The sequence below is a fragment of the Lonchura striata genome, chromosome 5 (assembly GCF_046129695.1).
Source record: "Lonchura striata isolate bLonStr1 chromosome 5, bLonStr1.mat, whole genome shotgun sequence".
NCBI classification, from domain to species: domain Eukaryota; kingdom Metazoa; phylum Chordata; class Aves; order Passeriformes; family Estrildidae; genus Lonchura; species Lonchura striata.
The window spans coordinates 31,872,828-31,899,288 of NC_134607.1; the positions used below are offsets into that span (position 1 = coordinate 31,872,828).

Here is a 26,461-nt window from a genome sequence, read left to right on the forward strand (position 1 = left end):
TAATTTAAATATCATAATTTGAAATATGCATTTCAGATATTTGAAATATGTTTATTTTTGAGGAGTTTGTATTATTTGAAGAAGTAAATTCTCCCCATAATTAAGAAAGTTTATATTAGATCATAGTTACAGAGAAAACATGATAGGGTGTAAATTCAAAAATCCAACAGAAGATTGCAAGGTTCTTCTTGAAACCTCTATTTTAAGATGTGGCTTTAACCCAGCCTTTTGCTCTAACAGATGAAACTACCTAGGAAAAAGCAGTAGCATTTACAAAGAGAAATAAGTACATATTTGACAGCAAACAGCTGAAAACTAAATTGACTCCCTTAACAGAACATGAACTGTAGAACTGGTACCTGGCTGATAAGTGCATTTTAACATTGTTGGAATCTTTCCACTGATTTTACCATTAAATTCAGAATTTTAGTTTAATTAAGTTCTGGATTGTAGTTCAGTACTGAACTAATTGTAGAATTGCAGCACATGAGCATTCCAGCTGATGACTTACATTCTTTCTGACATCTGAGCCTTAAGATAGGAATGGTTGCTAAGTCTGAATTTCCCCCAGAGTGATAAAAGGCGTTTTGAAGTAAATTATGGGTTGAATAGCAATGAGTTGCATAGATAGGAATCTGCCTCTTTATAATTTTTTCCTTCCTTCTTAAACATATTTTTGAAAAGGTAATTTACAAGTCCAGAAGGATTATTTAAATAAAAAGTAAGGAAATAGTTCAAACAAATGTGAAAAGCCAATAGTCCATTGATTTCAGTGCAATGCAGTGTTGGAGGTTTCTGGAACCCTAGAGTCATTTAGGTTGTGAGGACCTTTAAGATCAAGTCCAACTATTAACCTGATACTGCCAAGTCCACCATTAAACTCTGTCTCTAATTTCTACATCTACATAGCTTTTAAATACCTCCAAGTGTGGTGACTCCATGACTCCTCTGGCAGCTTCTTCCACAGCTTCACTACCCTTTCAGTGGAGAATTTTTTCCTATTATCCAACATAAATCTCTTCTGGTGCAACTTGAGGCCATCTTCTCTTGTCTCTCTAGATTCTTCACTAGCTTCACTGCCCTTCTCTGGACATGGTCCAGCACCTCAATCTCTTTCTTCACCCTTAAACAACAGATCTCTCATCCAGATCATTGGTAAAGACATGAATCAGTACTGGCCCCAGTACTGAGCCCTGGGGAGCACCACTGGTGACTGTGTGCCAGATCGATGTGAACTCCATTCACCACCACCATGAGTTCTTTCCTAGCAGTGCCCTTTAGTCACATTGTGGACACTTTTGTGTAAATAGTTAAAAAATTGCTCTGGAAGTATAGTGAGTTGAATGCTTGACTAATATTTGGAACATGCTTTTCCAAAGCATGCAAAATAAGCATCTTCTAACTAATGTCATCCTTCAAATCAGTGTCCAAAAAACCACCATTTTTAGGAGTGAAGAAAAAAGGAGAAAATATATGCAGATATATTTTGGAGCTAAATTTACTTAGTGAAGCAAATTGAAATCCCACTCAATAGGCTCTTCTTACTCCTTTTTTTTTTTTTTTTTTCAAAGCTTTTATAACTTCAGTTGTTCCCAAACTGTGGTTTGTGGCAAAATATTAAAAAGGAAGAGTCAGTTTGTTTTCAGTTAAAAGTTTGTTCATAAGTGATACGGTAATCTGAGAGAAAACAATCTGGTTATGTTTCAAAAAGTTTTAAGACTGTTTCTGTAAGGCAGAATACAGGGTATTCCCACCAACTGTGCATCTCACTTGTGTGTGTTGGAAGCTCACAGCAGTGAAGAGAAGGCAAAGCTCCGGATGTGATGTACTCCAGGAGGAGTCTGTGCTTTGTGCTGCTACGGCCATGGGGAGGAACGGGAAGTGAGGGTAGAGACCATGTGGTTGTGTTCCACTTGTTGCCCAGAAATGTTTTGTACAAACCAAACATCTCCTACAGGAAATATTCCATACATTGCAACTGCACAGAGTGGAAGGTTTGACCACAGTCCCACCAACAGCGCTTTGCACAATAGTGGTTAATAAGGTATAAAATGTATCTCAATTTTGTATCTTAATGGAGGATGAGAATTTGACACAAAATTTTAAGGGACATACTGACAGGCTTGACTTTCTTGTTCTCCACAAAAAGGATGCCTTTTGGTAAGTCTTAGGTCATCAGTTATGCTGAGTATTGATGCAGGAAATTAAACTTGTGATTGTAGTTATATTGTTAATGCAATATATTTTGCAGCAGCTGCTTTTGTCACCAGCAATCCCAAAGAAACTACATTCAATAAACCATGGATTTGTGAACCCAGCTGTCTCTTCTGAATGTGATCAGACTTGCAAAATATTTGTGCATCTGATGTAGGGCCTAGGGTGACACTTTTGTAACAGTCTCCGAATTGGTTAGTGTGTCGAATATTGTCCTTCTGCAAAATTAGGTTTTTTTGGAAGTTCTGCAATTCCTTTATTCTGTCTAGGTGCTTCTGTTTCTACTTCTGTCTTTGAGGTTTGCTGTCTTACCTGTACACACTCAAACAGACAAACACTGGCATGTTAAAGGGAACAGATAGGATTTCTAATACATCTCCGAGAAGAGGAAAAAGTAAAGAGTTAAATTCTTTGTTATGTAAAGGTAACGTGGAGAAGAAAAGGAACATGAAAATGTTTTATTGCTACCCTTAAAATTACTCTTTTTCTGAGAAATCAGATTTCAGGGTGATTTGATGAACAAATTGCCTTATATTAGGCAACCGCACTATAACTACATACTGTGATTCAAGGCAAATGGATTTAACTAATCTGGCTGTGCTCAGATTTAGACATGTCTTCTGACCTCTGTGTCGTCTTGTACAGTTTTCATTGTGCTTCCTTATTTTTCCCTTAACACAACTTGTTTTAACATGGCTCAAAACTTCTTTTGTGTACGATCTCTAACTTCCTGTTCTGATGAGGCATTTGTGCCCAGAGCCAAACATGTGCTGAGGCTGCTGCTGCCTTATGTAGTCACAAGGTGTAGAAACTGCTCAGTGTTTGGCAGGCACAAAAAAGCGTGCCAGAGCAATTTGCTTCCGGGCATGAAAGAATTCTCTAAGACTATTTTGTTCTTGCATGAGACTTGTGAAATACTGAAGTTGTGTCACGTTCTGAAGTGATTATAATTTGCCCTTGACGTGACATATTTTTGATTTCTGGGACAGCATTGCTCCATGCAAAAGATAGCTTAACAATTGTGTTTCAGTGGCTCTGAACGTGCCATTTTCTCTCTCTCTTCCTTCTTGCTGAAATCTGCAAGTTTGTTGCAGATTTCAAACCTGTCAACACCCAAATGTGTGACGCCAGATCTCAAACATGTGAAAAAAATAAGCTGAGGGACATAATAATATATAGCAGGGGACGAAGATAGAAGTTCTGCAGAATATAGTTTGTGCAGTACAGAAAAGTTTCCTGTAAACTCCATTTTGAAGTTATATAACTGTTATCAGCCCGCATAGGACAGGAGTTTGGACTTCATGGCTCTCCCTTGCACTTGAAGGTTAGAGGAAACTGACAATGTTTCCACAGCAGAGTGCTTTACGAGCTGTTTAAATCACAAACGTGCAAGCATTAAAAACAAGAGTCGCTCCCAAGCCCCGGGGAAGGAAGTCGATGCAGTGACAATTGCCGTGCTGCCGGGAGCAGCGTCAGGCGCGGCGCAGCGCGGCGCTCCCGCCCGCGCGGTCCCTCCGCCCGGCCATGGCTCCGGCCCTGCCGCTCCGCGCCCTCGCCCTGCTGCTCCCAGCCGCCCTGGCCCTGCACCATGTGCCGATGCTGCTTTGGTCGACTCAGAGGTAAGAAATCGAATCAGAGTGGATCCCTGCTTATGCTCCTGCTCTGGGCGCGCCTGCACAGAATATATTGTGCCATCGAATATGGTAAATCAGCCCTGGGCAATACAATTATTTGCGCCATGGCCATCAAACAAGCCAACATATTCTTTTACCCATTTTTATTTATAACTTCAGTGTTCTAAGCTCAGCAGAAAGAAGTAAATAAACTCTGTAAACTAAACTGAAGTAGAAGTGCTTTATTAACCCTAAAGCATCTTTGAATTCCACTGTTAGAGATGTTGTGAGTTAAAGCCACAACATAAGGCGGTGACACAAAAAGGAGCTGACCAAAAAAGGCAGTTTTTTTAAGCCTTGGATTTCCTAACTTCTGAACCCTGACTTTTCACTTTAATGTTCTTTTAAATACAGGTTCTTAAGTAGATTGCTGTATGTATGTGCATCAGTTGTTAGCAACAACTGCAGTCTTGACAGATCCAGAGAAATTCAGGGGTTTGCATATATGTATGAAATAGGACTTTGAAGCTTTGAAAGTATCAGGTACAGACCTCTTTCTTTCCAACCAGGAATTTTATTCATTATCACTTTAAGGATGTTGTACCATTACTTGGGATTTCCAGAAATATGGCAGGTTGGGCAATGCAGTAGTTTCAGGGGGATATTCAATATGTAAAGTTGTCAGAAAAATAGGCCACTTATTAACCAGCTTTGCTATATGTTTACTCATCTTTTATGGATTTTCAAAACCTGAAACTCTGCATATGGAAATCTCCATGTTTTGAAAAAGTTTGATTTTATAGCTTTTCCTTTATTTTCTCTCCCTAAAAGAAAAAAAAAAAAAGTTTCAACATCAAGGCAATTTTATATTCAAAATACTTAGTGATTCACCACTATGTGAGACAGGCACTCATATGAGTGTATTAGCCTTGTGTAATACCGCTGCAAAGCATTTAAAGCATTTAAAAGCAAAGTAAATGTTGGAAAGCACTGTTCTTATGTTAAAATTGATTCTAAGCATCTAAGAAAAGACCAGTGCTGCCTTTGTCCTACTTCCTGGTTTATATAAAAAACATACTTGCTTTATATATAAACAAGATCTTATCACTTAATTCCATGTGGTCATAAAAGCAAACTTTCCATCAAGATGCAATTAGCAGCTTTTTCTACTGCAGATTTTTCTGGTTTATACAAATCCAGAGCAAGAAAATCAGGATACTAGACTGAGTAAACAGTTTCATGTCTCCAAGAATAGAACCTTTTCTGGAAGAAGTGTTCCTCCAACCATGACATTTGCATTTTGAAAGGAGAAGTTCTTGTGGGGCCAAAATTAGTTCTGGGGAAGGTCTGTGAAGCAAGTGAAAAGTTTTTCGTTATTTTATAAAACAAAGTAGCACTTACAACAACTTCCTCTTGCTAACCCCTAACTCTGTGCTTTACATTTGGTACTTCACAGTGATGCAAGGTTTGCAGCGTGTCATCCACAGGCCTAATTTGGAAATTATTATTAATAGTCTTAGGAAAGTTAACTACAGAATTGCAGTAATTATGGATATCTATGGATATCTGTTCACTCTGTAGGAACATGTCCCACCAGTATAAACGTTTAGTGATTCATTAATCAACAGAAGTTGTGATTCACTGATCTATCCCTTCACCCTTTCCCAGGTTATCTGTTAGGATTTGAAATTGAATAATTGAAGGATACTACATTTTGTTCTAATTTAGAACTAGCCAGTGTTTGCCAAGCCATATCTCAGGACAGGTGTATTAGAGAATGTAACACTTTAAAGTCTTTTATGCATTTTTACTATGCTATATTCATGCTATTAAAGATAATGTTAAATGCCAGATAGAGTGAAACCTGCAGCTGACAAACACATGCAGTGCACAATGGGAAGTGTGATATCAGTTGTCACAGAGACATTAGGAAATCAAATACCTCTTTCCTCTAGAAAGTAAAATGCAGATCCCTACTTGGAGAAAAGTGTTTTTTTAAAAAAACAGCATTCTTTCTCAATTCAACTAGGGAATAACTCAGTATGTCACACTGTCCAGTTTTTCACAAAAGAATATATCACTGGATGTTCTTCAAATAACTTTGGTGTGGAAAATTTGACCTTTATTTTACATCAGTCTTTAAACTAATTTTCCTTGGTTGGGTTTTTGAAGCAGGGAAAGCTGAGAGGCTCTTCTTGCATATGATACACAGAACAAATTTGATTTAGCCATTTTGAACTAATATTCTGAAGAATTTATTTCTCTCCACACATAAAGAGATGTTTGAGCAAATAAATTAATTAAAATTAGCTTTTGTGATTTCCCCCTCATGTGTTTGTTTTAGGAATGATTTTTGCCTACAGTCTTTTAAAATATATTACTTCCTTTTTTTATGCTATGCTTATATAGGGAAAATAATCCTTTTCTGGCAAACCCAGGTTATAAGTGACTTTGAGAAGGTGTTAATGCCAATTAGTACATTTGCACTGTTTCCTAAACTACAGGGACTTTACTGATAAATCTACTGAAAAAAAGGTGTAACATAGAAAGGAAATTAATTTTTTTAGCTATAATTTTATTGGATGCCTATGAAGACACTGTGTGCCAGCATGAATGCTATTTTACTTCTCCTGAGTATGGGGAAAACATGATTTCTTAGATGGAAATCACAAGGTCACTATTAGGGAAGACTTAATAAGAATAGACAAGAATAAGAACTGACAAGAATAACTTGTAGGAAAGAGGTCTGAAGCCAGCTACAAAGCAAATATATAAGATCATGAGTTAGACTGCTAGAAGTCTTGTCTTCCCATCAGCCCTCCTGGTGGCTCCAGATACAGGAAATATTGAATTCTTTGTTTCTGTCAACCTAATTACTCAAATTCGAGGAAGAATACTGTTCAGGAAAGGGCATAATGTTGTCGAATCAGAGCAGTGAGGCATAAGGAAGAAAAGTATCAAGCTAAGCTAGCTTTCCTCTTTCTTTAGGGCATTTTTGGACTGTTGGAAGAGAGATAGTTGAGTTTTAATTTTCCTCAAACTTAAAGCTTCCTTAGGATCTGTTTAACCTGTGTCCTTCTGCACACATGCATGAGCAGAGATGCTGCGGCAGGAGTCGGACGCTCAGCGTGTGGGTGAGTGCAGGCGGATGTGCCCCCAGACATGGCTGTGCCCCCGGACACGGACATGGCTGTGCCCCTGGACACAGCTGTGCGCCCCTGGACATGGCTGTGTGCCCCTGGACACAGCTGTGTGCCCCCAGACACGGCTGTGCCCTCGGACACAGCTGTGTGCCCCTGGACACGGCTGTGTGCCCCTGGACACGGCTGTGCGCCCCTGGACATGGCTGTGCGCCCCTGGACACGGCTGTGCGCCCCTGGACACGGCTGTGCCCTCGGACACGGCTGTGCGCCCCTGGACACGGCTGTGCCCTCGGACACGGCTGTGCCCCTGGACACGGCTGTGTGCCCCTGGACACGGCTGTGTGCCCCTGGACACGGCTGTGCGCCCGGACACAGCTGTGTGGGGCCGCCCATAGCAGCGGTCAGTGCTGGCCGCTGCTGGCTCCGCACCGCGCTGCTGTCCCTGAGGAGAGGAGCTCCGTGCGATGAGCCGCTTGGCTGCACCCAGGAAAGCACATCCTCGGTGCATCCATGAGCCCCTGGCACCCACAGATCTCTGTTGCACCTGCACTCCACTAAAGCACCCGGTAAAACATGCTGACCAGGCAAGGAGGCTGGTGGGGCTGGAGCTCGAGTCTGGTGAGGAGTGGCTGAGGGAGCTGGGGGGGTTCAGCCTGGAGAAAAGGGGCGGAGGAGAGACCTTATTGCTCTCTGCAACTCCCCAAAAGGAGGATGCAGCCAGGTGGGGGGGGGGTTCTCCAACTAGCAGGTGATTCGATAAGAGGAAACAGCCTCAAGTTGCACCAGGGGAAGTTTGGGTTGGATATTAGGAAAAATTCCCTCACTGCAAGTGTGGTCAGGCATTGGAACAAGGAAGTGGAGGAGTCAGCTGGAAATGTTCTAAAAACACGTGGATATTGCACATAGGCGCATGGTTTAGTGGCCGACATGGCAGTGCTGGATTGATGGTTGGACTTGATGATTTTAGAGGTCTTTTCCAGCCTAAATGTTGCTGTGGTTTTATTGTCTGAACCACGCTGAGAATGTTCTTTCACCAAGCAGACAGCAACAGCTCCCTCAGTGAAGGGTGTAGCCTTCCCTACTGCCATGCATAGTGCTTAGCAAAAAGGAAGCAAAATAAATGAATGCATAATATTGTGAAGATAAGTATTAGGCAAATGCTAAATTTTAATAGAATTATTAATCAACTGTTGTAATTTTCTTTAATGATGATGAAGTTACTAAAGTTGACTGCTTGAAAGTTAAAAAGTATCACAAAAGGTGTTTCCAAGGTTAGACAGCTAACAAGAACTGTGGTAAGCACTGCTTCAAGGAACAGGGAATTTCTTAGAAGCAAGTATGCTTTAAAAGAGGATCATTAAACTTCTGAGGTTTTGAGTTCACAGCAAAAGCCTTTACCATTTGTGCTGCTGCAAATAATTTGGTTTTGTTTGATGTGCTTTCTGTTACCTTTAGATTCTTAATTGCCTGTCCCCAAAGCTCTCAAAAGCTTCTTTTTTTTTTCTCTGAGATTATGTATGGAATGGAATTATTTAAGTTTTTTAAAAAAGAAATATACCAAGTTATTCAGTGTCATTTTCTTTCACACAAGACTTTTTTTTATCATCTATTAATTTGTTCTATCTGCTTTTTCTTTAATATCATTAGTATTTTGATGTGGCTGTGCATGACACAAAGTCAATACGAAAGTCAATTCCTGAAGAGTCATTCAGAATCTCTGGGACAGAATTTGCCCTAAAGCTTTCCCAAACCCTGTAGTCTGAAGTGAGATGAGGATCATCTAGTGCTGCAGGACTAGAAACTGTGGTTTTATCTCTGCCATGGGTGCAATTTGAAACTTTCAATTCACTTTCAGCAATCTTCATTGGAATTGCAAGGAGGACTTGGAGTGCAATTTAGATTTTCTTTATCTAAAAAACTTTGAACCCCACCTATGTGTTCATTAACCCTGTTCTGCCTCCATCTTAAAGGATTTGCAAAGGTTGTTCTCATTCATAAAAGCTTGCTATGCAATGGTCATTTGCAAATTGCTTTGGGTTAGAAAATTTAACTTGTATCACAACTTGATCAAATTGCAATTAATAATAAATTATGTTAGAGCACACAACAATTGCCTATATTCAACTCTTTGTAATTAGAACCAGTTAGAGTGTCTGGAATACCTTTTTTCTCAGGTTTTAGCAATTAATGTGTACCTGGGCAAAGACGGAAGATTATACATCAAGTTCAATTTGTTTTTCCAAAGACAATTTTCATTAGTCAGAACACCTAGGATAAAAATGTTCATAAAAAGTTTCATCCCTACAGACCCATGTTGCATACTGTTAAAATCCCAACGAGGTGTTGAAAGAATAATGCCACCTCTTGTTTTGCCTGCTTCCTGTAGCAGCAGAACTAAATAGATGGGTTTTTTCTCTGCCCAGTCCTCATAGTGACAGGTTGGAAAAAGAGTTGTAAGCTGGGTGCTTTGAGTCATTCCATTCAGAAGAGCTCCTGCTGCTGGAAAGGTGGCTTTTCTGAGCAACTTCTGTAGGATGGTTCCTTAATCGTGAAAACCTTAGGAGAGAACCTGTGTACAATGGCACTGTAAGACACTTCTACTAACAAAAGTTTTGTAAAAAAATACTAGTTTAAGACAACTTGTGATCTAGTCTGGGTTCAACTCCTCCTGAGTTCCATCTGTCAGCAGTGCAGAGTGCTTTGGGAGCTGGGATGCCATCTGGGAATTCTCTCTGAACGTTTTCAACATATTCTTCTTCATTGCACTTAGTAGGTAACTTTTTTTGGAAAGATGCAATTTGGCTGTTGTACACAAAGAAGAAAATAGAGTGAGGCATTTCCCCTGTTCATTCTTGCTGTAATACAGTCAATTTGATACAGGCATAAATGGGAAGTTCTTTTTCTCTTGAGTAGAATGAAAGTAAATTGAACTTCAAAGTTGATCTTAAATGAAAGATGATGATTTCATTACCTGCTGCTGCATATTTAAAGAAAGGTGTCATCATTGGCAGAAAATTCTACAGAAAAAAGAATTATTCCTTTGTAGATCACAGTGGAATCCAGACATTGTGGTGCACGAAGGACAAGTTGTCTCAGCACAGGAGCTGACAGCACTCTTGCAACCTCTCTTTACCCAGAACTCCAGAAACCTCATCTTGTTCCTGCAAGATAGGGTATGTAAACCAATTTTTTTTTCTCACCAATACTGAGCACAAGTCTGTACCTAAATGAGATGCCATGGCTCCTTCTCACCAACCTACTCTCTTTGTTTTTCAGCTTAGCATAGATGATTTCACATACTTCAGTGAATCCTATGGCAACAGGAATCCATTTCAAAATGTTCAGGCAAGCATTTTTCTCATTTATTTCTTTATATGCAGTATTTTAAAAGAAAAAGAAAGACATAAGAAAGATGCATAGAGACAATAAATGGGGAAAGGGCACTGAGTTGCAGAAGTTTTCCTGTTTAAATTAGTGAGATTATTCCAGTTTAAGCAGATGTGTTAAAGGAAATAAACTGAGTTTGTAGATGCATGCTTTGTAGCTATTATATTTTTAAAGACTGAATTTTCACAATTCATCATAACTGACAAAATTCTTCTTAAATATGCTGCAATTTTCTATTGTAAGAAACAATATAAACTTCCAGACCAACACCCCAAAATTCTGTTTTGAAACCATAGGAAGAAAATAACTCATAGAAACCAATAATTTTTCCTTATTTTCATAATTTAATACCTATTTTGTTTTTACAGAAATTGAAACTCATTCTGGGAGTTAACTGTTTTATATTTGTATTAAGTTAATATATCACTAGATGCTATATTGCCTTAATCTTTATGAAAAAAATAATGCTATTTGATTAACTTGAAATAAACTGTAGGCACAGAATTTAAGATGGACTCCTCCTGAGTCAGTCAACAGCTTCAAGTTTTGTCCTCACTGAGAAGGTTTATAGATTTTGTGCAGAGCATCTATGCTTGTACTTACATGACAGTTTATTGAAATGTAATTAGACAAAATGTTCACTTGTGGAAGTCATAAAGACATTCCTGGAGGCAGTGCAGGATGAACAGAGCTATTAGTAATGTAAATGATATCAGAGCACACAAGGAAATGTAAATTTCCAAGCACCGCACAGCAAGCACTATATGTAATTAAACACATAAATATTCACATAATACCTGTCTCTACATCTAAGAACCTCACATCTTCCTTGTATAAGTAGAACTGGAGCTATTAATCTCTTTGTCATATAACAGCATTTTAATGCTGAAGCTGGAAGAGAAACAATTATTCAGAGTATCTACATGGGTTTTCTGAGGAATGAATGAGAGTTGTAATCATCTGTACTGTAAGGATCAGTGGCTGTGTCTGCAGGCAGATGCACTGGCTCTTCTCTTCTATGTCTTACCTTCTCAGGGTTACATCTCTGCAAGGCTGTGTCCAGAACAAATTTTTGTTGCTGCCTGACTACAAAACTGGTTTAATTTCAGCTGTTTGACATTGCAATGCATTACATTGCAACTTCCTTATGTGGTAGTCTTATTTAAGTATGACCTCGATGTTTAAGAGGCATATCAAAGTACTTAAAACATTCTTCTTTGCGTTGTAATCAGGACTCCTTAGGCACTGTAGATAGAGATTAAAGGTTTTAAAGTCTAGAGATAAGGCCAGAGACAGATGGGTTTAGAAATCAGGTGGTATACAAGGGGACTGACGACCCAGTGAGGGTTGAGGAGGAGGTCATCAGCTAAACAAAGTGTCATGTTTAAGTAAATCTTTGTCTGTATCTGGCAGGTCAAACACTTATACCCAAGTATTTAACAATCTGAATAAATGTCAGCAACTGGTTTCTTTCTGACCTTGCCTTTGTTCCCTCTCTGTCTTGGAGCTGAGATTTTTTTCCGTATTATGGCTTCTTTAAAACCGGAAAGTTTATTTTTACAAATTGCTCACCTTAACTCCAGCACTTCCTACAGTTGTTCTGTTGGATTTGGCAATCTTAATGCTTTTTTAATATAGTTTGATGGAGGTGGGGTTAATGAGCTTATACCTCTCATTTTCTTTCACATATGTGAAAGAAAATGAGAGGTATAAACTACAAACTTCCTTTTCACCTAGGTGCCCATAGAGGGAGTTTTGTCAATATGTATTGCATAGGGCCAGAAGTTTTCAGAGCCAGAAAATGAACGTTCTAGTCACCCATATTGGGCATAACAGTCTACAAAAATTTGCTGGGTTGCTATTGTATACTTGAACTCCACTTGAGATACTTTGGGTAGGAAATAAATTCTTAATCATGCTATGAAAGATTGGAATAATACTCACACAACACAGGACAAAGTGAAGGCTGGGTCTGAATTTTCTCACTTGGGAAATTAGAATCCTTGATGTTGCATAATCAGAAGTTTTTTTACCTACACATTCTATATTATACAAATGATCAGTGAAGCTATAAAATTGTTCCATTGCTCTCAGGAATCCTCCTTTATGAACCTCAGAAATGCAAACTTATTCATAAAGCTAAGCTGGAGATTTCATTTAGAATGTATAAGAGCATGTAACAGCATGTGTTCTACAAGAAGAAAGTGTTATTTGAAAAAGAGTTTTAAAGTTGTAAACCCCAGAAACATTTGCAGATAATTGATTTGTTCAGCTGCATTAGCAGCTGTTCTGAGATTTTGGTATCAATGGGTTTGCATGCAGTAAAGAAATCTTACTCCAGTTAATACAAAGGGAATCTTATAGATAGATCATTTATCTTGAACTTTCAAACAACTTCTAAGTTAAATAATAAAATACAGAAATTAGCATTTAGGGAACTTCTTTCTCAAGAAGTCTCCTACCCTACAGACTATTTTTCTTTAATATTAGCTTTGGTTTTCCCTAGACAATGCTCAGCTCCTTAGAACTGCATTGTATATTAACACACTCCAACTAGTGGCCAGCTGTGAATCTACATAATTATGACTGTAAGTTATTGCCACTTGTAGTCTGATAACTCCATCCTGTCCTCACTCAGTGGTCATAGACTGAGCATTACTATTTAGTCACATTTTGACTGTCTTTATTTCCTTCCTTTTAGTTTTATTATATTATTTTTTGACAAGGGAACACGAACAGGACTTCATAATAATCCAGATAAAAGTTCATCATAGATTTATTCAGTGACACGATGATGTTTTGTTCTCTAGCCTTTTCTAAAATACTATTAATATTTGATTTTTTTCAATCTTGATCACTATCAGCCTCTGAATTACCATTTTCAAAGAGCTGCTGTAACTCTCAAGGTTTCATTACTGAAGAGTAACACTCTGTTCTGAGTGTAATACCTATTATTGTGTATGTAAAATTAGGCTTGTTTTTCTGTCACCCTGTCCTGTGCTAAAATCAATTTACATTGAATCTTATCAGTTACTCAGTTGACCAATAGGCTGTGCCAGGAGCTGCTTCTGTAGTTCATCAGACACTGCCTTTACTAACCTGAAAAAATCAGCATAATGGGCAAGTTTCATTAGCTCAATATTTATCTTTTTATCAGATAGTTTAAGAACATACAGAACAGAACAGACTCTAGTGCAGAAAGAGATACTTTTTAATCCCTTTGCTTGCTAAATCTTTATCTATTCTTTAGCTACCTTCATGTGAAGACTGTTTCTCTCTCCAAAGCAGCTTAGTTTCTTTAGTAGTCCTTGCTTCAAGACTCTGCCAAATGCCTTGTGTGGGTCTAAGTAGACTGTTCCACCTAGAGCTTCCTAGAGTACATTCCTATAGACTCCTTTGGAGTTCTTCAGCAGAACTGTTAGGCAAAACTTTTTTGTGAAGGCCACATCAGTCTTTTCCACAGTGCAGTCCTTTGTTGTTGTTATAGTCTGTGTTTTATTCTTTGGAATGCTTCCTCCCATTCTTGGAATTCAGGTTTTCTTTTTGACAGTCCCTTGGATCTGTCTGTAATGCTCAGAAAAAAAAAAAAAATTGTGTCATTTTCCCCCACTATACTGTACAGCATGAAGGTTTTTTCAACAATACTTCCTTTAGCTGCAACACACTTTATCACGTAAAGTACATCAGATCAATTTTCTCTAAAATTATAACTTACAGGTTTATGCATACATTTGAAGGGCATAGCTACAGTGTAAGTGTTTGTGGAATAGATAATAATTGGAAAGTTAAAATTAAACCTTCCCCTTCTTTTCCATTTCCTCTCTTTCCTTGTTCCTCTCCTGTTCCTAGCTACTGTGTGACTTTCTTTAGCAGAATGCACTTAGGTGCCTTCCTCAATATCCTCTTCATTATCAATGCCTTTTTGGAGTTTTCATGTTTTGAACAAGCATGGTAGCTGAAATCCTAAAATGTGTAAAGCAACATATGGGTATCGTAAAGAAAAGTGCACAATTGCCAAATGGCAGGAAGGACAGAGGCATGGGATCTGATTGCCTGCCTGAGGCTGTTGAGTTGATATCCAGCTGTGTCTACCCTTCAGATGAAAAGCAGCTGAATACCAGTGTCTGGAAGCTGAGACAGATGGCAGTGCAGCACTGGTTAGGAGCAGAGGCACAATCAAGATATTACTCAGTAATGATACATTTTATATCTTATTCTACATTAATGAGTAATCTGCTTAATATATACCCTTGGGTGAAATGGCTGTTGCCATTCTGGATGCTACTATGGGACAAGGGATTAAAATATTGAAAATAAAACAGAAGTCATTGAATTGCTCAGAATTTGAGGTCTAAATTCAAATCTGTAAACAAATTAAAATGAAAGTTTCATCTTTTACTCCAGGAGGTGCTAAACACATTACTCAAAGACCTGTACACAAGATCTTTCTGCTCTATTTTAATTTCTGCAGTTACTTTTCTCTTAGTCTGGTAAATCAGACAATGCCACATAATCCTACCTTTTGAGCATCTATAGAAATATGAAAGTATCTATAGCCTTTGCCTAGGAAGGAAGATGTGAGCAATTAGAAAGAATTTGAGAAAAGGTCAGAAGAGCAGTCAAAGAACAGACAAAAAGGAAAAAATAGTGGGTGAAAAGTGTTAGGAATACCCCACAACACTTGCATCAGAGGGAGATAGAGAGTCTGTAACAGCTTGAAGATCTCAGTGTTGGATCAAGTGACAGACTTAATCTGGACTTAAATGTAGAAAATACAAAAGAAAAGTTAACAAGCTGTAAACTGGGACTCAGCAAAAAAATACCTTCTAGTATTCATATTTGTATTGAGTTTCTGTGACAATACTTTGGTAGTGGGTGGGCTATAGGGGTGGCTTTTTTGAGAAGCTGACAGAAGCTTCCCCCATGTCCAAAAGTGTCAGTGCTCCAGGACAGACCTGCCACTGGCCAGGACCGAGCCCATCAGAGACAGTGGTAGCATATTTTAAAAGGTGAAGAAGTTACTGCACAGAAGCAGTTGTGTTTCGAGAAGAGAGGAGTGAGAACTTATGAGAAAGCAGCACCAAGGGCAGCACAGGAGGAGTGGGAGGAGGTGCTCCAGGCAGCGGGGCAGGCAGAGATTCATTTGCCTGCAGCCCGTGGTGCAGCCCATGGTGGGACAGCTCTGTCTCTGCAGCCCTTGGAGGTGCACGGGGGAGCAGAGATCTGTCTGCAACCCGGGGAGCACCCAGTGCCAGGAGAGGTGGGTGCCTGAAGGAAGCTGTGACCCTGTGGGAAGGCTCCTGGCAGGAGCTGTGGAGAGAGAAGCCCAGGCTGGAGCAGTCTGCTCCTGAAGGGCTGCACTGCATGGGCGGGACTCACACTGGAGCAGTTCATGAAGAACTGCAGCCTGTGGGAAGGACTCCCCTTGGAGAAGTCCATGGAGGATTGAGTCCCATGGGAGGGACCCCATGCAGGAGTATGAGGAGTCCTCCCACTAAGTAGGAAGAGGGTAGAGACAATGTGTGATGAACTGACCACAGACCCCATTGTCTGTCCCCTTCTCCACTGCAGGGCAGGAGGTAGAAAATCATGGGTAATGTTGTGCCTGGAAGAAGAGAGGGGTGGGTAGAAGGTGCTTTTTGTTTTATTTCTATTATCATACTTTGATTTGATTGTTAATAATTTAAATTAATTTTCCCAAGTCAAGATTGTTTTTCTTGTGTAATTGGTTAGTGAACTCTCCATGGCCTATAAGCCTTTTATTTTCTCTCTTTTGTATAGTTGAAGAGGGAAATGATAGAGCAACTTTGGTTGGTACCTGGCATCAGGCCAGGGTCAATCCACCACAACATTAAATATAGGCTATATTAATTTTGATAATTTTCAAATCTCCATCTTGCATTTTGTTTCCCCAGGTATTTCAGGGTAATTTTATTACCAAGAAAAAAGCTTGGAAAGATGTTTTTTGACTATGCATGTTCCAAATTTAAAGTATGAGAATGTTTTTCAATTAATTTAATTCAAGTATCTGTATCAGGAACTCGGTTATCAGATTTGTAAATAAAGTAAATGATATCCTGATGCTTCATCTGAACCAATTCAGCCTGAGTTTTATGATTTGTACTTTGAGTAAAAAGGTGGAAAGTATGACACAAATTTTGTTTGTGTGCGTCTGGAGGCTCTGCAGATCCTGAAATCTGCAGCTTTTAAAATTAATAATTACAAATCAGACTTTATTCTGTACCATGTGCTGTAGCACCAGGATGTACACAAATGCAGGGTGTTTTCTATACAAAGTATGACTTAACTTAATGGAGCTGCTGGAACTGGGCTGACACTGAGCTCTCTCACATCCAAGAGCATTTATTTAGAGTCATCTAAGCTTTGCTTTTGATAGTGTTCATAACAACTACACTCTTAGCTTGAGAACTTCTACATCATCTAGCTCTCCTCTTCCACTGTACATGTGGAAAAGACAGTAAAATTTTGGTGTTGCTGAGTCCTTTAAGCTTGCTGCAAGAAAGTTCAGGAGCAGCCTGCAAGCCACCATCAAGCAAGCTGGTAAGAATTCACATGCTCTTTACTGTGGAGGTCCCTCACCTTGAATGTTAAATTAAGGATACATTCTAAGAAAGGTTGTGTTAATTATTAAGCAACTGAATATTAAGCAAGTAAATAAACGTCTCATAAATTTTTTTACAGGAAATTCTTCAGTCTTCTCCGTCATCTTTAGTTTTGCCAGCTGTTGACTGCAAGGCTACCAGGTATCTCCTGAATGTTCTTCAAGAATCAGGAGATTGGAAGTTAACAAATGTAACTAATCTCAATGTCTCTCAGCTGGAAGTGAATGCATCTAGCCCAAACTTACTGGTGGTTCAGCTACAGCCACTTGCCAGGTAGGGGTTTATCATGAACAGAACTGACCCACAAGTGTGCATGACTTTTAGAGCTTTCGAAAATGTCTGTTGTATTCAGGAGATTCAAAAAAACAGAGTGGAAGCTTGTAGGGCTATCAAAATTGTTTCTCTTACAAGGATAAATTCAGTGTTTCTCAAAGTCCCCAGATGAGCTTACCAGGTATAATAGATGAATTATGTTGAGAAAGGCAGTCAGGCATTCCTATTTTGTCTGCCTCATTATATCAGAACAAAGGGACAGCTAATAAAACTAAATGGCAACACACTTTTTAGCAGAAAGGCTCAATTATTTTACTCGACACATGCTCAACCTGCAGAATTAATTGCTAGAAGGCATTCCAGGGGTCAAAAATACTGGCAGGATAAATAAGCAAGCAAATAAACACAGACAAACCTGAAGCTAATAAACAGCTTGATTTTCCATCACCATGGAAGGAAGAGGAGGGCTATAATTCTTCATGTTTCCAGCTCTATGTGGGCTGTGATCTAACAGAGAAGGGGAGAGACTGTTCTTTCAGGTGAATGTATATTTAGAAGATATAAGGCATAGTTGCTGAGCTTCTTCTGTTTACTCTTCTTCCCAGCTTGTTACTTGGGCATTTGTACATGTTGGTGTAAAGTGTAGATATCAGCATGTCCTAAACAAATGCAATTCTAGCTGTCAAGTCACTACACAACAAGAGACATGATAACAATTTTAAAGAGCTCCTGTGCAAATGTTAAACAAGGAGCCAACACCAAATGAAAAAAAAGCTTCTCAGAGGCAGACCAAAATACTATCAGTAGTATGGCTTCTCTGCTGCATAGGAAATTTGAGGGGTTTAATAATCCTTAAATTTTTAATGGCTTTTCAGAAGAAAAGGGTCATTAGGAGGAGATGAAAGAATAACAGAGGGACAGACAGTAATCCTTTTATCAGTCAGTATCTTCATACATTTCTGATTCACATAATTTTTGCCTAGGAAAGATTTTTAACTATTTTTCTCCCTCTTTTCCTCTAGTGATATAAAAGACATTTCCACCTTGGAAGCAATTGCTGAAAATGGTAAGTAATACTACCTAGACATAACTAACATTTCATCATTTGTGGCTTCACCTGAGCAGCTAGCATTCTCTAGTTCCCAGGCTTTGCTTTTCTACTATCATTTAAAGATTTTGTCCCATTCCCCTTCTACAGTATTTATAAGCTCTGGTTGTCTTAGTTTTAGTCAGACACTAAGTGTCTGTGACATGAAATGTAAGCTTGATAAATTCAGGTCTGCTTTAGGCATGGACCTTTGCTCATTCCCTGAGCCCAAACCTTGCATGTCTGTGCAACTTGAGCTGCCTCCTTTGATTTCACCTTGCACACTGGCAGCTGGAGGTGCCAGGCTCATTTGGCAATCAATTCCAAGGCCTTGGTCTCAGCAAAGGGTGTCTGTATGAATAGGAAATGTTTTTCTAATCTTTATAAAACTGTACCGATGGCCTTCTTTGCCTTTGATATCAATCTTTTATTGATTTTGCAGTGTATTAAACACTACTTGTAAAAGTTGAATCTCTCAATATAATACTATAAAAATGTTTCTTGCCTAGCATCTGGTTGAAAAAGAGGTGCCATAAATGAAAATGGCACTGAGAGGCATTTCATTGCAGAGATCTCACTTACTACTCTAAATTAGAAATCAAGTTATAAAGCCTGCAGATCACTGAAGTGGTAGTTTTGGAGGCTTACAGTGTAGTGGGCTGATAATTAAACAGTGTTCTTAGTGGGGCTGTAAAATCAGCAGCAAATTTGAAAATCAGGGGAAAATACCTTAGTACTGAAATTAGTTGTGTATCCTTTTCTGTTTGTTTTTCTACTAGTCCAAAATGAGTGGGTTTTATACTAAAACAAGCAGTTGGGTTTTCATCTCTGAATTGCAGAGGAGTTATTTTGTTTGATTTTCTTGTCTCCAGATAGGGAGTTATTGAGCCATGGCTTAATATTAGTCTTGGCTAAATAGTGGCCCTTTTTTTTATGGGACATTTCTTTCATCAGCTGCATGGATTCAAGAATAAGCTTCCCAAGCCCTAGAATCACAGTATCATAGAATATGCTGAGTTGGAAGGGACCGACTGGGATCACTGAGTCCATCGTAGCCCTGCACAGGACACCCCAGGAATCACATCACATGCCTGACAGTGTTCTCCAAATTCTTCTTGAGCTCTGTCAGGTTGGGTCCTCTGCCACTTCCCTGGGGTGTTCTATTGCAGTGCTCTGGGTAGAAAACCTTTTCCTGATATCCAACCTAAACCTCCACTGACGCAGTTTCATGCCATTTCCTTGAGTCCTGTCACTGGTCATGAGTGGTGAGATCTGCAGTGTCTTCTCCTCATGAGGAAGTTGTAACTGCAGGGAGGTCTCCCCTCAGTCTCCTCTTCTCCAGGCTGAACAGACCAAGTGACCTCCGCTGCTCCTCATAAGGCTCCTTTCCCCTTTCAGACCCTTCACCATCCTCGTTGCCCTCCTTTGGACACTCTAATAGCTTTATATATTTCTTGCATTGTCGCACCCAAACCAGCCCCCAGCACTGGAGGTGAGGCTGCCCCAGCTCAGAGCAGAGCAGGACAATCCCCTCCCTTGCCTGGCTGTGATGCTGTGCCTGATGCACCCCAGGACAGGGCTGGCCCTCCTGCCTGCCAGGCCACACTGTACACTCAAGCAACTGCTGTCCCAGGCCACTTTGTTTTGGGAAAGCAAAGTGGTGATCTGTGGGAGGCTGGCAGAAAAGGCTATGCCAACTTTTTGGTTAGTATCAACTAGATTTTAATCGGGAAGAAGGTGTGTGGATTGCTTAGCCAAGTACAGAATCTGCACTGTTGTTCCCAAGTAGGTGCCTAATTTGGGTGCTCTAAAACATGGTGGACAGACTGAGCTCTTTTCTTTGGAAAATTTGAAAAGGCTTCATAAGAAAGGTAGAGTTTTGATCACAGCCAAACAAGAGATCTGTGTCAACTCCATTGTTATAAGGATGTTCACAGAAGCTTCTTTGGATTAAGGAGTTACCTCTAGAATCTTCCTGAAGGCAGGAGGTATAGATGTTACTGGTAACTATAGTTACATGTGTCTCCTTTCTGAAGGGAAATGGAAATAACGTGTTATTTCAGAAAGCTATTGGTTGCTTTATTGAAAGAAAACCCAAAGTCAATCTCTACTTTTTTTTTTTTTTTTTTTGTTCTGCAAATTTATGCTAAGGCTGAAGAGAATTTCCAAAATCTATAAATCCAGATTACAAAATCAAAGTTACATAATGCTTTGGATCTCCACAACCAGTGTAATTATGGCAGTAGTTTTTAGGCAGTTGTTTTTCTAAGTACATTTCTCATAGTAGATTCTCTTAGCAATAATTTTGAGAAGGAAAATTCACATAGCTATGATTCTTGACTGATATAAGGAAATCAGTTCAGCTGAAACCCTGTAGAAAAAAGCAATTCTTGAATTCTTACAAAAGCCAAATATTTCACTCAGCCAGGATACCATAATTGCAGTAAATAAAAGTGGTTAAAGAGGATAATAATATAAACTCTTAATTTCAGCAGCTGCAAATAAAACACAATTTCTGTAAAGTATAACCTCAAAATCTGAGAAGTTTGTATGTCCAGGTTACCAAATCTCCATCCACCAGACTGGTACATGAATGAGAAGTGGGAAGTCACTGAAACAGTAAATGTGAGTCTGCTTGCTTGCTTCTCAAGCAGTCCCAATAACAACACTAATAATGGCTCATGATTCACAACTGTTGTGCTCCTCGTAAGCAGATGTTCATGTTTCTGCACAAATATTGAAAACATTTATCAGTTGTAAGCATTTATTGTAACTGCCTGTGGTTTCAGAACTAGAAGAGGATCTTTTGTAGAGGCTATTTGGACCTCTTTGAAAGGCCTTCTCTTACTTATTTGACTTCTCCTTCCCTTTTCAGAAATACTCCACCATATTTCTCCTTTGGCCTCCAATGTAATGAACAGGAAAATTTTCTGTGTCCTGTTGGGGGTGCAGAAGCAGGCTTTAAATCCACAGAAGGCAAAAGAAATATTGCTACCAGTATTACACATATCATGCCCCACACTAAACACCATGTTTTGAATGTTCTCAGTAGTAGTTACATGTATTTTGTAATTCATAGAGTGACACTGCTTAAATTTTATTATTTATTTATTAACTGATAATTTGGCTAACAGTATATGCATTCTGCATATATTCTTAAAGAAAGAAAAGAAATCTCTGAAGTGATTTCTCCTGGTTTTACTTGCCCAAAGTTCAAATTTTTGGGTATATTTTCCATGGTTTTACTTTTCAATTTCAAAATCACCCCTTTTCCTGAACTGTTGTATTTTTTTAATTATCTCACTGAAATTGTGCATTTTTCAAGACACTGAGAGTGTCTTATCCCAGTTGTACCTAGATAGAATGAGCACTTAAGTTGCTCAAATAAACTGAATAAGCTTAAACATCTAGCTCATTACTTCTCCAGCTGCTGTAGGATTTTAGCTTTCTCAGCTTACCAAGTTTGTTGAGTTATCCATTTCTATTTACAGACAAAATAATTGGAAGAGTGACCATGGATCTGCAGGAACGAGGGATTCATTTTTCAGTCATTTATACTGCAGTAAGACCTTCAAGGGTGAGTAATCTTCAGTGCCTAGAGCTGTCAGATTTTTATCATCCAATAGCTTCATGTTTACAGAAGAAGTCTGTAGATGATTTTCAAGATTATACAGACAAGCAATCTATATTATAGGAGGTTTTGACCAGGAATGATTGCATGAATTTTCATATATGATAGCTATATCACATAACTATTGAAGTTTTACTGTTCTAGGAGACTACAAATTTGCCTTTGTCTGTAGAACTTATTACTATTTTTAAGAACTGTAAGTTAATTTTCTTTTCAGCTTAACTCTAGTGATTTTGTAGTGATTTTTATGTGGAACATTACCAAACTTCCTAGTGTGGCTGGTTAGTATAGACAGAGTGTTACTAATCAACTGAAGGCTACTAAACTATCCACTTCAAAATTATTTGGTTTAATTTTTTTTAAGCAGTACTTGGTATTTACAACTGCAAGGTTAAGTTTTCACTCTTGCTAATAGAATATAATTTGTAGATCACATATCACATTAAGTAACAATGCAGGATAGTTATTTATGCAGAGTTAAATTTTTGTATGACATAAAGGTTGTAATAAAAAAAAAAATATAAATTTTTAATCTTAACGTGAATAAATAAATGGAAGATAGTCTTGCCTTGAAGAAAAAAAAAAGTTTCCATTAAGAAGATAAATATTTAAAGGATGGGCTGAATCCTAAAAAAATGCAACTTTGAGAGAAACATTTTCAGAGGTAACACTATCTGAGCTCCTAATTTGATATGGGACTCATAGAATCATTAAGATTGGAAACGACCTCCAAGAGCATTGAATCCAACCTTTGACTGATCACCATCATGTCAACTAAACCAGAGCACTGAGAGCCACATCCAGTAATTTCTTGAGCGCTTCCAGGGATGGTGACGCCACCAGTTTCCTGGACAGTCTGTTTCAATGCTTGACAACCCTTCCAGGGAAGAAACTCATCCTGATTCCCACCTGAACCTCCCCTGGTACAGCTTAAGGCCATTTCTGCTTGTCCTGTTGCTGGTTGCCTGGAAGAAGAGGCTGACCCCCACCTGGCTACAACCTCCTTTCAGACAACTGGAAAATGATAAAGTCCCCCTAAGCCTGCTCCTGTCCTGGCTGAACACCCCAGCTCCCTCAGCCACTCCTCATGTGGCTCCTTAGACTCCTTAGATACTTCTCCACTGCCCTTCTCTGGACATGCTCCAGCCCCTCAATGTCTGTCTTTTTGTTGTGAGGGGTCCAGAAGTAGACACAGCCCTTGAGGTGTGACCTCACCAGTGCTGAGTACAGGAGAGCAATCCCTGCCTGCTCCTGCTGGCCACACCATTGCTGATACACGTCAGGAGGGCAGTGGCTTTCTTGGCCACCTGGGCACAAACAATGGATCCTGTTCAGCTGCTGTCAGCCAGCACAGCCACGTCCCTTGTACTCACATAGACTCATGAGTGTCCAAGTGGCACAGTGGGTCACTAGCTGCTTCCTCTTGGATTTCAGGGCTTCTTTTCTTCTCCCAGACCCTGTCTAATAGCTCAGCATGTTGCCCTGAGGATAACCAGTCTTGCTGTTAAAGGCTGAGGCAAAGAAATACAATTACCTCAGCCTTTTCCTGGTCCTTGGTTACAATGGTCCCCCCTTTCCCACATCCAAGGGTAGAGAATTTACTTAGCTCTCCGTTTGTTGTTAATTTATTTATAAAAGCACTTTTTATTATCTCTCACAGCAGTTGCCAGATTGAGCTCTAGCTGAGTTTTCAACTTTCTAATTTTCTCTCTACATGGCCTAACAACACCCTTCTACTCTCTCTAAGTTTCCTGCTCCTTCTTGGAAAGGTCATCGACTTTTTTTTTTTTTTCCCTCTGATTTACAGTGACAACTCCCTGTTCAGCCAGGCCGGTCTTCTTCCCACATTGGCTCATCTTCTGGCACATGGGGATGGCCTGCTTCTGTGCTTTTAAGATTTCTTTCTCAAAGCATGTCTAGTTCTCCTGGACTCTTTTGTTATTAAGGACTGTCCAAGGTAGAGGTTTTGTTGACCACCTTTCTCACTTCACCAAGAATTGTGAACTCTATCATTTTGGGGTCACTATGCCCAGGGCAGCCTCTGACCACCACATCTCTCACCAGCCCTTCTCTGGTAATAAACAGCAGGTCTAGCAGAGCACTGTCCCTGGTAGGCTCACTCACCAGATGTGGCAGGAATTTATCTTCCTCATGCTCCAGGAACCTCCTCGACTGCCTCTTCACTGTGTTGAGTTTCCAGCAGAGACATCAGGCAAATTAAAGTCTCCTACAAGAACAAGGCCTAGCGATCATGAAACATCAGCCAATTGCTTATAGAATATTTCACCTGCCTTTCCTTGGTGTAGGCAAAATGAAAGACATTTGTGTGATTGTCTAGATATAGCATGAGAAATGCCAACAGGATCTTGAGAGGCTGGAAGGTTTTCAGGAGATAGCACAATGAAAAATGCACTGCTATTCTTATTACAGGAATAAAACCTAGAAAACCTGTGTTCAGTGGATGTGAAGTCCCTTTATCTTATCCAAAGGAGTAAGAGGCCACTTAAATGGACTTCATAAATATTCTTTAAGCCAGTAGTGGATAAGCTCCTCAAAGGGGTTCTATGTTCATTTGAAAGTAGTGTGGGGTTTTGCATGAGGTAGGATCTTGAAAACCTCTGAGTAATGCAGGTGATCACAAGGTGATCACAATACTCCCTTCAGGCTCTGGGGCAAAGGCTAATTCTACAGAAGAAAAACAAGAACTTTCTTCAAAAATTCTCCCAGGGAAACTGACTTCCAGAGACTGGATTTTGGAGACCAAACTTAGAAAAAAACCCAGCAGCATGAGTAGGCAAGATCACATTGATATTCTGTGTACTGTGTATTTTTGTGGCAAAGGAGAGAATATTAGTCCAGAACTTGTGATCTGTCTTTTCTTCTATTTCTTTTTTTAACAAAGATCCAAAATAAAAACAAAATTTACTTTGTTATTGTGGCTCTTTACTGTTTGAAATCAAAGGCACATGGGCATTCTTAGCTGAAAATTGTACTTAGAACAATTGGAATGAAAAATATTTTTAATTAATAGAAAATTGGAATTAAGAGAAGGAATTTTTGGTCAATTTTGAAAATATTTTAAACCTATGCATATTTCAACAGGCTTTCCAAATTAAAGTAACTAAATTCGAGCAGCTGAAACACTTTTAAATAATTAAAGCAATGTATCCTAAGATGTTCTACATTTTTAAAATAAAAGCAATTTAAACTTTACTCAGTTGTATAAATTTAATACTTTATAAAACCATTTGAAGCATTTTTTGGCCCTGCACAATAACTTTAAGTTATTTCAGTGCATTCAAGGTTATCAGCTTCTGCACTGAGTTAGAAAAGCCAAAGCAGAATGCACTTTTGAGGGTTCATCACTCTGTGTATTTAACATCTCCTTGGAGTGTACTGCATATCTTTAGCTGTGCTTGAACTGTAGAAGGTATGAACTGTGGTAACTGTAAATGAGGATACTAACTCCCTTTGCTTAAACTATATTGCACAATGTAGAAGTTACAGGATCACTCCCCAGTGATAGCCAAGGTCAATATATAAAAGAAGTAAAAGGCTTTAATCATGTTGAGAGTGATTTTCAAATGCACTATTGTAAACTGTATAGCTATCATCCACTACAGAAGATTTTGCATTCACTAGTTGCCTTATTATCAGTGATGAAGGAAATTAGCTTTAGGTATTACACTTTAAAAAAAAAAAGATAATCTCCTTCTAGTTAGCTAAGTTAATTTTATACAATAAAGCGCCCAAAAAAAGATGGTTTTGTGATGGCTTTCTTCTGAAAGTGTTACCTCCTTGCTCTTGGACATTTTATGGCTTACCATCGCTATGTAATACGTGTTTGTTCTTCCATTGCCTCAAGCAGAAAAAAAAATAGATGTAAGAAATTGCATATATTAGAAAAGGTTCCAGACTGGTATTGGCTTCACAGAAAGTGAATTAAAGAGCAAAACTCACCTATGATTGAGCACCTTTTCTGATTTGATGAGCAAGAGTTATTTAGTTTAGTCAGTGCAGACACAGATGTCTTTAGGCTGTCATAATTATCAGTTCATTACCCCAGTGCATGGAGATTTGCTCAGACTGGTTCTTGTTCAGTTCCAGTTTCAGCATGATTGGAGGGCTAGAGCATCTCTTCTATGAGGAAAGGCTAAGGGAATCAGTATTGTTCAGCCTGGGAAAGAGAAAGCTTCAAGGTGAATCAATTGCTGGCCTTCCAATACCTGAAGGGAACCTACAGGAAAGCTGGAGAGAGGCTTTTTGACAAGAGCATGTAGTTTTTCCTAAAAAATGGGAATGGTTTTAAACTGAAAGAGAGTAGGCTTAGATTCAATATTAGGAAGAAACTCTTTACTGTGAGAGTGGTGAGGCCCTGAAAGAGGTCAATGCCCCGTCCCTGAAGTGTTCAAGGACAGGCTGGATGAGACCTTTAGCAGCATCTCTAGTGGAAGGTGTCTCTGCAAAGGGCTTGGAGCTAGGTGACCTTT

At 39.2% G+C, this 26,461-nt stretch overlaps 1 protein-coding gene across 1 annotated transcript in view; it reads left to right on the forward strand.

Annotated features, from left to right (window-relative positions):
- Positions 1-3,675: 3,675 nt before the first annotated feature.
- Positions 3,676-26,461, forward strand: part of LOC110483495 (V-type proton ATPase subunit S1) — a 52,972-nt gene continuing 30,186 nt past the window's right edge. Inside the window, exons 1-6 of the mRNA XM_021553452.2 lie at positions 3,676-3,833; positions 10,017-10,143; positions 10,247-10,315; positions 17,060-17,253; positions 18,276-18,319; positions 21,832-21,917. Coding sequence (XP_021409127.2) covers positions 3,739-3,833; positions 10,017-10,143; positions 10,247-10,315; positions 17,060-17,253; positions 18,276-18,319; positions 21,832-21,917 — 615 coding nt within the window. The 5' untranslated portion in view covers positions 3,676-3,738. The remainder of the gene's footprint in view (positions 3,834-10,016; positions 10,144-10,246; positions 10,316-17,059; positions 17,254-18,275; positions 18,320-21,831; positions 21,918-26,461) is intronic.